The sequence below is a fragment of the Etheostoma cragini genome, chromosome 24, assembly GCF_013103735.1.
Source record: "Etheostoma cragini isolate CJK2018 chromosome 24, CSU_Ecrag_1.0, whole genome shotgun sequence".
Taxonomy (NCBI): domain Eukaryota; kingdom Metazoa; phylum Chordata; class Actinopteri; order Perciformes; family Percidae; genus Etheostoma; species Etheostoma cragini.
The window spans coordinates 3,220,790-3,232,738 of NC_048430.1; the positions used below are offsets into that span (position 1 = coordinate 3,220,790).

Consider the following 11,949-nt stretch of genomic DNA (forward strand, 5'->3'; position numbering starts at 1 on the left):
ACCTTACCCGGTGACTCCATACAATAGGCTACAGGTCGACTTACTCATTGCTGTGTGTTTTGACAATCTGGTCATTTGTCATCACTTCAGTTGAAACCATGAAAGAGAGACAGCTAACACTGGCTCCAACATTACAGAGTGTGTGGGAGCTGTCGATGACTTAGCAGGTGTTTGGTTAACATGAATAAAAAGTACTGTCAAGTGGCAATCTGACCTACCATTACCGAGCTAGGCTGACTAGCTTTCACTTTCAAGTTGTAGTAAGCAGCTTCCACTCCAGCTAGGTCAACTCGCTTCCCTTTACTGCTTGAAACGTAGACGCTGTTTCCCCAAATATGTCCCGAAACGTTTTTATCCTTTTTATAACAGCTGCAGTGTCACTTTACTTTATATTTCCTTACATTTCCTTGCCCTAGTTCAGATTGGATGAAAGTCTGAGGTTTTTGTTGTGTTTTTGGCAAAACAATATCAAGGGCTGATATTAAGGAGTTAAAGTTAATTAACAAAATATTAAAGAAAAAGTAATTTATACTGCAAACCAAGAGTTATTTATCTGAAGTTCTGAATAATGTGTCCTGGCTGGGAAGAGGACGATATGCATACGGAAAATCTGAAGCAGTCCATGACTTGCTCCACAGTCTGCCTCTTATATAATAGTTATAATCACCGTGGTGAAATTCAGATGCCAGCGCCGCTGACACTTATCTGCCAAAGTGTTGTCAGTGTTTGAATCTTAATTTTTCGAATGATATTTTTAGGCTTCAAAAGATTTGCATGTAAGCACTAGCAGAAAATGTCTTATTGGTGTGTTTTACATCTTTTGCGCAGATATCCAAAACATCAGGGCCGTATTGATTTCATCTTTGGAATCTAAGATTTGAAATGTTGGCCGATCCTACATCTGGAGGGGGGGGGGGTACAAAGGACCAGGTCGGGGCTGAAATGAGCTGCAGGCATAAAGCCCCGGTGGAAATGGTCGCCAGCTTGGTGTCTTTCCTGTCTGTGTCTCTGGGCTTCAGTACATTGTTTGAAGCCGACTAAGCTGCATGGCGACGGAGGCTTTTTGAGTGCCAGGTTCCATTCACACTGATCACACATTAGGCTGATCAAATCAGACTCCAGGCCTGCTTCCTGACTAACTCAATTTGCTCTCATACGCTTCCCTTTTCACGCTGAGCACACGCACGCAAACATTTACGCGCGCACACACGGTTGCACGCTTAAACATGTGCACACAAACAAGAAAACCAACAGAGAGTGGGGCAGTACCCACAGAGCTCTAATGAAAAGCAGAAAAAGCTGTTACCTTGGCAACTGCCAGCATACATCTTCAGGAGGACCCAGATTTCCTGTCTGACTGCGTATCGTATTGTTTTGGTTCTCTTTTGATAGCCGCAGCATCCCTAGACAGATTATCTCACGGCTGGCAAGAATTTATGCTAAATCATCGCGTATTTAACAACACTCGTTTATGCAGACAGGAAGTCGCCACACTGAAAATCCCCGGTCATGGATTTAACACCTCTGACCACCACAGAATACCCCAAACTCTTAAAACACACATGTAATCGATGATCTGGGTGATTTCATCTTGGCCTCGAGCCAGTTTCTCCTCCACACATTCAGCTGTAGAGACCCATTATTGCAAGATCACTGCTGCCAAAAGCAGAGGACCATGGGAATTAAACTGTCGGTGTGATTTATCCAAATTACCTTCAAACATACAAAGAAGTGTAGTAGCTACCGTTTGAATGAACATGTTTCTTAAGACAGAATATCCACAGAGAAACCTTGTTAACATTGCACCGTGAGCAGGGGCGTAGCACAAAGTCCTGGGCCCTGTTGAAGGGCATTTTCTGTGGGCCCCTCCCCACATTCACAGCTATTTATTCTACCATCTTTTTGGGCCTTCCTCACATGAGGGCCCTTGGTGCTCAGTTCCCAACCCCCCCCCAGTCCGACAGCCCTGACCTTTTTTTTGTTGGCGGATGAGTGTATTTCCTGGAAAACAGTTTAGAGGATTTAACCACTACAGTACAGTTTATTCCACACTCATACTGTATGAACAGGAAGTCATACGTGTCTGGAATATATTTGATTTTGCAAAGCATTCTGGTCCACACTGTTCCCATCATTATCATTCTCATCACCATCACCATAATCAAATTATTATAATTATTATAATTGCTTGTGCAGTGTTTGTTATCTTTGTATCTCGGTCTAAACAGGACCCAAATCAGACTAGGGCTGAACCAGAGTGATAGAGAAAGACATCTCTTTGGCTCTTGGCTGAACGATATTGTGTTTTAGCATCGACGATCACATCGCAGGACGCTGCAAATTTTGACACAATTTTTTTTTGCTGTTTAATAGAAAAGTGAACTTTCACCCTTCTCCTTTTACATGATTATTACCGACTGACCCTTCCCCTTTGAGACAGGTAGCCATGTGAGCAACGTGTGTGTGTGTGTGTGTGTGTGACTTTAGTCCGACGGGTTTAATATTATGGGAAGTGAGGCTCTCCGTGTGTAGAAAAGTCCCGTAGGCAGCAGCTGCTGTTGACACAGTGATGCACATAGTTTTCAATGGGTAGTCAGTGAAGCTACAGCAGTCAGTGTTTCATGTTCGCTGAAAATACAAAATAAATCACCTGATTAATGCAACATAATCACAATGTCTCGCGGCCATTTCCCCCCGCAGAAAGCAGGCTAAAGCTTATAAAGTTAGCCTAAAGGAACAAGCAGAAAGCTGCTACCAGCCAGGCTAAAGCTTATATAGTTGGCCTGAAGAAACAGGCAGAAAGCTGCTACCAGCCAGGCTAAAGCTTAAACAGTTAGCCTGAAGAACCAAGGGGTCCGTCTGTCCCAACTAACGTTACGGTTCGGAGCCGCGACACTGGAAACACCGGCACACTAATCTACTACAGAAGTCTGGGTCTGATCTAACATAATTTCCACTAATTTAATTGTTCTTGGATCCACAGAGTTTGTTGCTAGTGCACGTGACATGCAGGTCTGATCAATTTATCAAACTAACAAGCTGGCCCCTAGTCGACCACAACCTGAAATTTAGAGGAAGCAACATGCAGTCACTGTCATGCCCTTTAGCCTGGATTGATAGTACTATATGAATACAATGGTGCCCATATCTAATTTCCCTCAAAATCACTTTAGAAGAGTAACGTTAGTCACAGCACTTACATGCTTTGGTGTTGGTAGAGCATTAAAGTTCAACAAAGAATGGTTCACATTAGAAAACCTTTTCATTTTTATCTTCTATGTAGATGAACTCCCCTAGAAAATCGTCACAGTAGTCAAGAATGATTTATTATTTCCAAATAGAGCTATTTATGTCATCTTTTAAAAATTACTTTTTCTTTTTTCATATTGCAATATATTGCAATGGTAGTTTTTTCCAATATCGTGCAGGCCTAAATCAGACCTCCATGTGAATTCTCAGGATTTGAACATGCAGTGGAGGTTGGAGGAAGGGCACATTTACCACTGAAGTGTTGTGGAGTTCCTGAATGTAATTTAACCAAACATCCATGGCACTGGGAAACCACAATAACGGTTAACTACCCCAGCTCCAGCTATAGATGTTTCTCTGTGGTTAAATAACACAGGGGATAATTAACTGTGTGCTGTGTTTTCCCTACTGTGACTCTTCTTTGGTTTTGGGTTTGTTGTGATGTTTCTGTATGTGGCTATCAATGTACAAGCTAAATGTTAGCAACAAACAGGAAAGGTCGGCTTGTTTCTGTGACAAAAAAGGTTTTTAACTGCAAAACAAAAGGTGTGTTTCCATAAGATCTCATACTATTACTTTAGAAGCCTTAAAACCCTATTTTCTCAATTATCTGCAAACTAATAACGATGAGGTCTGACATTTTTGGAAAAGTTTGAGCAGTTATTTCACATGAGAGATTTCTGTATTTGTATTTTTGTCCTTTCTTTAATGAGTTTATGTAAACTCTTAATAAATAATAGCTAAGACATTTTTACTTTGATTGTTGCATCTAGTTGAGAATATTTAATTTGTAAAGAAATAGCCACTTAGGGTATGAACCTAAGTTTTCAAATGCTTTTAAACAACACATGTTTCTTGCAAAATATGTCTTTTGTATGAGTCAAACTCTCTCAGTGCTGAACCTTTTAATATTCTCCCTCTTGAAAATTACCTGATTGCCACTAATGGCTTGTTTTGTCTGTGATTCATGACTTGGAAATGGCTGTTGTACCCCTATGTGTCAGGTAGGCAAATGACTCTCTTAACATCCTCCATCACTTAATAGCAGCACATTTCCTCTATTATTTAATGGACAGACCTTTCCCTGGCTCATCTTACTAATTTTCTGCAAGACAATGGGTGACATAATGTGTTGCCATCCGGTTACAGGAGAAACAGTCGACTGATAGGATTACGTAAGCAGTCCAAGTTCCTGATGTTGACAATACAGTAACCTTGTGTGTGGGTTGCACATGAATATCTACTGGTGGATTACCCAGAATGACATGTTCACTCCTTCATGTGGGTGAAAACATGAAATTGTCTCACCGTAGCTCTCCAGCACAGAGGATGTGTCCTCCAACAGACAGCCGTTAGCCATGACACATATATCTGTGTATATCTGTCGGCCAATAGGTAGCCACAAACTTCAGAACAAAAATACAAAGATGTGTTTGTGCAAAGGCATACGTTTTCTGTAGCTTGCATTGAAATAGAAACCGTAATAGTGGTTAATGAAGGATACATTAATACAGAAAAATAAATTAGTTATATAGTTGGTGACTTTTTGGCCATTCTTGCAGTTTAGCTCTGGCAAATGCGGCTAACAAGCACTAAAACACTTTGTGGTAATTCGTTATATATTTTTTAATTAGAAGTCTCATTTGTGCAATGTTGTTGCTAATCAGCCAATGTTAGCATGCTAACATGCTATACCAAGACGGTGAACATGTTAAACATCAAAGCTGCTAAAAAACAGCAGACTAGCTTTGTTGTTATGAGCATGTTATCACCACTGGGCCAAAGTCCAGCCCCACAAAGCTTCTAGCATGGCTGTAGAATCAAATAGTATACATGTAGGTCTAATACTCAAGACACAGGCTAGCCCGCTTCACACACTACTTCATTTCATGTTTTTACAGTTCAGTAGTTCAGACTTTTCCATGCTCTAACAGCTACGTTATTTAATAGTTTGGCCTCATTTTTCATAAATGGAAGCATATAATTGTTGTATTTGTGTTTGTTGCCAAACGTTAATTTAAGGTCCAGTTAAGTTAAAGGTCCAGTTACGCCTAGTAGCTGCAACAATTCTTTCAGCTGAAAATGTCCCAGTGTTCCAGACCTTTCCACAGATATAAACATAAACACTTTAAATGGCCCCAAGTTCATTACTGTTGCAGTGGATGTAAATGACATCAACTGACAGGAAGTTAACAAGGGGCCCAGGTTTTTGTTTTAATTATTATAAGCAATAGAGGGGGCCTTATCATAAAGAAATTGTTTATGTCATGTGTACAGTACATGATTAAAAATATTGGTATAGACACCCACTAAACTAAAAAGTGTTTTTATCTGATCCAAGATTTGGGTTGTTGCTTTTTGTTGTTGTTGCTTTTAGCCCTTTGTGTAAACTTTATTTAGGTTCACATTGCCCATTTATAACCTAACCAGACAGAGTTTTAAAGGAGGGGGGTTCATAACACAACTGATTACAGTCTTTGTAGCTTGGATTGCCTTTGCTTTTTGCTGTAACTTCATCATCCCAGTCAATCCCGAAAGCACTCGACAAAATAGCTAAAAATGAGAATGAATCCAGACTGTGATTTGCCCTTGGTTCATTTTGTTTTGCTAAGCTTTCCAAGCCTGGGGCTTTGCCTATTACATGTCACCATCTGTCTCCTTATGCACATACATCTGTGCATTTTGTATTACATTCTGCCTCCCACTGAACTACAGCAAATATAATTTGGGAGAGGACAATAACTTGAATTTGATGACCACCACAACACAATTTGAGTTGCATTTTTCGCTGTCTTCTGCCATTTTGTATACCAAATGTTAATTAATTAATTGAGAAAATAGCCAGCATGTTAATTGTTAGTTAGTTGCAGCCCAAGTCTGGTGTTAAAGGGCCTTTATTATAGTAAAGGTTATTGGAAAATGTTCTACATCTACTACCTGCTGCAGCGGCCTCTCATAATCCATAGCCCATAAATGAGCAAATCAATACACTATATTTGATTTACTTTCTGTTTGCTACTGCTCTGCAGTTAGATTGATTCAATATTCCAGAGGCTCTGCTAACAGACTTGCCTTGGTTAATATCTCCTGAGCTTTCATTAATGCATGAAGTGTCTTGGTATCCATTTTGGAAAAGTGTCTGTGATGCTCAGTGGTTTTTACAGCTTTACAACTTTACAGCTCAATGTGTTGGGTTGTACACATCTATTGTTAACAGAGGGAAGCCTAAGAGCCAGCAGAGCCAAACAACTTTCACCGTTCCTCAAGTGAATCATGAACCAGCATATATTAATGTCCTCTCCTCTTCTTCTTCCTCCTCAGACAGCATATAAGCCCTGGTTGTGCGCTCAGTATTTCCCCACCACCCAGCTGTCCTGTCAGAGGAAGGTACCGTGCCACCAGTACTGTCTGGAAGTCCAGCAGAGCTGTCCGTTCATCCTGCCCGACAACGACGACCTGATCCACGGCGGCAGTCCCAGCTTCATCTGCACAGGTTAATACACACTCACTGTCCAATGTTACTTCCCGTTTACAGCAGCAGCAGCAGATAAGTGCTGATATGTTTGCATGTGTGGGTGTTTGTGTGGCCTTGCATTCTCTACTGCCTCGGAGAAAACCTAATCCTTGTTTAATTTATGTCAGTGAACAGCGTTTTGCAAAAGCATGCACAGTAGTAATTCATGCACAATGTGTGTCTCCATATTTACTGGATGGTGTTCCTCCAGGAAAACAGGGAGACAGGGTTTCTAAAGGCTTTCTGATGACATCTAGTGGTGTGTTTGAGCACAGCCAAGCTCAGACAAGGACATTTTAACAACTGAATTTGACCCGTCTCTCAGTATTTACTGCAGTTTTAACGGTAGTAATCACCAAGGACTCTGACTCGGAGGACCAGACGCTGTCTGTGTGCCAAGAAAACAAGTTATCTGGAATCTAATCACCATAACAACAGCATCAACACAGCCACACTGGTGATCAGACCACTGCCCAGGTTGACCTGGACCTGAGCTAGACATGATGTTGGGTCAACAACATGTTATGGAACTAGGGGACTTTAGATCAATGATTAGTGGGGGAAGGGGACGTTTTTGGAATGGAGGGTGTTCTAACAGGAAAGGCCCTCTCCAGGAGGGCGCGTCTATTTATTAGTACTCACCCTCCCAAGATTGCTAATAATAAAAAAAATGGATCACATATAATGCACAACAACTAGCTGATAGGTAGGGGTGGGAAACACCCGAGGCCCGACAACAGTATATTATTATACTTAATGTCACCATACCATCTTATTGCGATTTTAAAACATATTACGATATTATGCAGTATTTTGTAATTTATTACCTTTTTTCCAACTTCAAATAATGTCCCCTAAGGAAGACTTTGTCATCTCTTTTTCTTCCTCTCCCTTTAAATTTTGTTTGTCGAGCAGACAAACTGACCAACACCATATAATAAAATGGGGATACTTGTTGATACTGATACTGTGCTGTATCAGTTCTTTCCTACCCCTACTGATACGACCAATATGTCAGCTATGAGAAACACAGAATAGGAATGATAATGAGTTACAGCTATTACAGATGAAATGTTAATGTTGTTTCCTTTTTCAATTTAGCAAAAAGTTTAAAAAACCCTATAGTTGGCCTATATTGTAATTTCAGTTTATCCTTTTATGTATCTATTATTTTATTCTTAATTATAAAATAGTAAAGCTGGAATATCCATTATTTTATGTGTGCCATGAATTGGAAATTTCTAATTTCACTACTATTGTGTGTAATGGACGGCGATGGTGAAAATTATTATTCCACTAATAGATTAAGGTTTATGTTAGATTACATGATCTAAAATTTAGTAGTACTGGCAAAACTCAACACTATATTATTCCCTTTTTCTATATTCCTGATGGTTTCTTTTAGTCTGGAAATAAGCTTTTTTTCACATCAGGTCAGCCAGTCCTAAACCGGCTCTCACCATCCTTCCACTCCATGAGTCTTAGTGAGAACTAAGCCAAGTTTGCCCTCAGCAGTCTAGTTTTCCCTGTGCAGGTGAGTGTGGTGCACTGACAGCACCTTTTACACGCTGGCAAGTTAAGACTCCCAGAGTCATCAACCGATATGATTCAAGGCCTATTTACAAAACAGTGACTATTGCAAACTGAATGAATATGACACAGGACAGATGCTGTTGTGCCTTTTTCAATGACAGTTGCAGTATGGGTGGTCCATGTCAGGTCCTTGTAGATAATTACCCCCAGGTATTCCAATGTGTCAACTATTTCCACCGCTGTGCCTCTTCCTGGTACCTCTGTTCCACGGTGTTGACCTACTCCCTACAGGCAGTGTCGTCGCCGCCGCTGCTGTGTCGGCCGCAAACTTCACGCTGGTGTTTTGAAGGCAGCGTCAGCGTGCAGTCGTAGATGTAGAGATAACACAGGAGGGGGCTGAGGACACAGCCCTGGGCCGCTGTGTCCTGGAGCAAGTCCAGAAGGAAGTTGATGAGAAAACCGTCACTGCACTGCAATAAAACGATTCAATGCAAATTAGATTGTTGGCTTAACAGATGCTGTTTTTAACTGAACTGGAGCAGTTTTTCAGGCCTCATCGGATGCCCTACTTCTATTCAATCCTAACATTTCTCCTGAAGACGGGCTGTATGAGATTATACCTTTACTCTGTCAGCTTAGTTATATACCAGGCTGAGAATGGCCTTTTACTGGACCTATATTAACAAGTCCTCTATGCTATATACATATCATGAGGTGATATAAATGTTTCAACTTCACTCAGAAATTATTTTTTCCCTAGTGTCAGCAAACCAAGTCCCCTTTACATTGGTTATTTAAAAGTAAGCATTTTTCTCTGGTGTCAAATCTTTTGCAGGGATCTTGGCAGATCATCTGTCAGACAGTGAGTGCTGCGATGTCCGATGGGACTCCAAAATGGACAACCCTTCAGGCGGGACAGTAAAAAGGACTGCTTCTTCCTGCCAGCCCGAGGGGGCCTCGGTCACCTCCGCTGCCACCCAGAGACTGTGCAGCGGGCGACTGAAGATCTGCCTGCTGGCCCTCGTCCTCCTACACACTGTCATCATCATTTCAGCCTCCCATAATTCTACGTTGGTGGGCGTGGCTACCATTTTCTCGCCAGAGGAGAGTGCTTCTAATGAGGAGTGAACTTTGGGGTTGAATTTGGTGCTTGAAAAGTGTGATGTCGCTGGAGAAGATTATGGCTTTTACAATGTCATGGCTGCCAGGGACACATCTGGCGAGACGTGCTGGAGAGGCCTCTACAATCTGCCCGCTGATGAACCATCAACCACAGGAAGTGGGAGGGTTTTAACTGGAGCTGAGGGTGCTGGGATTGGACATCGGCCGAACGGAGATGTTTGAGAACCGACCCCCTAAAGAACTGACCTCTTGCCACTTGAAACCTGCTCATTGTTTCTAATCTATCCAAATGTTTTCTAGCATATTGTCCCTCCTCTCCTTCCCTCCCTCCCTCCCTCCCTGCCTCCCTCCCTGGCGTTTTCGGCTTGTATGGATGGCACGTCAGAGGAAAAACGGACATTGATGAAGTGTACGCTCTCACTCATCATTACCTTTAGATTTTTGCTGCATTTCTTTCAGGTGCCAGAATGTTTTGACATATCAACTGTGTTCCACTTCCTACTCTCCATCACCTTAGAGGCATCTTCTTACTACCTTGTATGTGATGTTGCTCGAGGGCCTGTCAGGACCAGCTCATCCATCATTCATGTGGGTCTTGTTTCCCTGAAAACAAAATGTATGTGATTCTTCTATATTCTGCTGTTCAGCTTGTATTTTGTCCCACTAGACCTTTTCTCAACCCCTTACGACGGTACATGCCTACACGTTTTAGGACCTTAAGTGCTCTAAGGCTGGCTCGCTTTCTCTTCTAACTTGTTGGGCCATTGAGCAAGTTAGGAGTGATAAAGTGGCAAAGGTGGTGACGGTTCAGCTGATGATTGCAGTTATGGCTGAGCTTAGTCACCACCATGCAGCGCTCCTGGACAGGAAGTGGTGTTCTCTGGTTTCTAAAGTGTTCAGTTTACCTCATACGGTAGTGTCTGTGTTGCAGACAGGCGGACCAGTGACTCGTCTCAGCGCCGCAGAGAGCATTTAGAGTAGTCGTACACGAGTCTGCAGGGACAACCCAGGGACACTAGAGAACAGTTGCATGATGCCAAAACGCTAGAGGCCTCATTTATCAACCGCGTGTTCACTCGTTTCTACACACAGAATCCGACTGATCAGTTTTTTCTTCTGCTTTTCAGTTGTTCTTTGGAAACACCAAACCGTTGGAGTGGAATTACATTAAAGTCACAGTAAAACGGAAGTTAGAGCATCTTTAGTTTCCGGTTTAGCTTAGTTACGAGGGGTTGCACACAGAGAGGGGTTAAAATCAGATCCTACAGATGGGATTGGATCACTCAAAAGTTGACGTAGTTTAGAATACAGCGCCGTCGGCCTCCATCACCACCTCTCTCGCCAACTTTGTCGAGGCAAAGTCAGTAACAAATTAAATATACCCGGCACACAAAGATGGGGGAGCGGGGAAAAGAGACGGGGCCACGCATGGCTCACTCCACTAAAAAAAATCTCCTGTGAATGTAACGTAATGTAGGGAGCAGATTTTAGAGTTTATTTTCTATATACAGAGTAGTTCCTTAATATCGGCAGGGAATAACAATCAGCAATCCTCTTGTCACTTGTCGATAGTCAGTCGTCACAAGCTTACACACAACATTCTGTTAACCCAACACATTACGTTTGGATGGTAAGAAAATGTTGAGGAATTGTGGCGACGAGTCCTATGGCAACAAATTAACAGTGAAAATAATGGACGTTGTATGACATATTGTAATGTAAGGTGAAATAAGACCAGCAACAGCACAAATCTGTTGCCCGCTGACTTCTTTTTTTATTTTATTTTTACTTTGATAAACAGTTCCTACACACACGTTTCAAAGTTGTTCTACGCTCGGTATGATAAATGAGGCCCCAGATCTTTGAGTGCCTCTCTGCTGCGTACCCCCAGCGAGGCAGAAACTGGCAATGGAGGCAATAGAAAATAAAACAGTGGCTGTTAGTGTGTTACTTTGTGGCATCTTCACTACTGTCGCCTCAGTTTTTCTGTATCGTTGAGTAGGTGCAAGTGACCAGACAGCCAATCAATCAATCAGTCAGTCCGTCGACTCTTAAATATACCCTTAGACGAGCTGATCAACCGCTATCTCTCACAGACTAGCAAAGGGCTGTGTCAGTGTCAGTGTCAGCGTGCGAGGAGTGTAAGGAGTTTTCAAGGGCTGATCCATCCCATTTTTTTTCTGTTTTTGAAGTGCACATTGACACAAGGACAGGTTGCGCAGGGATTAAGAATACCTTAAACTCCTCTTTTTTTTTAGCTAGGAATGCACTGAGAGATTGGACAGAAAAAAAGAGATTTATCCAATATTAAAATCTGATACCACGCAACTATTGATACACCAAAAATGAAAGCTAAGGACGCTAAATCTCTTTAATGAAGCAGTTTTTTTGTCCTCCATCCTGGTTGCCTCGATATGATCCCCAGTAACAGCTCGACCTTACCTCACCTCACATCACTTAACAACCATCAGTTTGCTCTTCACACACACACACACACACACACACACACACACACACACACACACACACAC

The 11,949-nt window shown here is 42.0% G+C and overlaps 1 protein-coding gene across 1 annotated transcript in view; it reads left to right on the forward strand.

The window, feature by feature from the left end:
* The window catches only part of fam155a (family with sequence similarity 155 member A), a 30,253-nt gene extending 18,880 nt beyond the window's left edge, over positions 1 to 11,373 (forward strand). The window contains exons 2-3 of the mRNA XM_034864512.1: positions 6,571 to 6,742; positions 9,132 to 11,373. Coding sequence (XP_034720403.1) covers positions 6,571 to 6,742; positions 9,132 to 9,424 — 465 coding nt within the window. The 3' untranslated portion in view covers positions 9,425 to 11,373. The remainder of the gene's footprint in view (positions 1 to 6,570; positions 6,743 to 9,131) is intronic.
* The last annotated feature ends 576 nt before the right edge of the window (positions 11,374 to 11,949 follow it).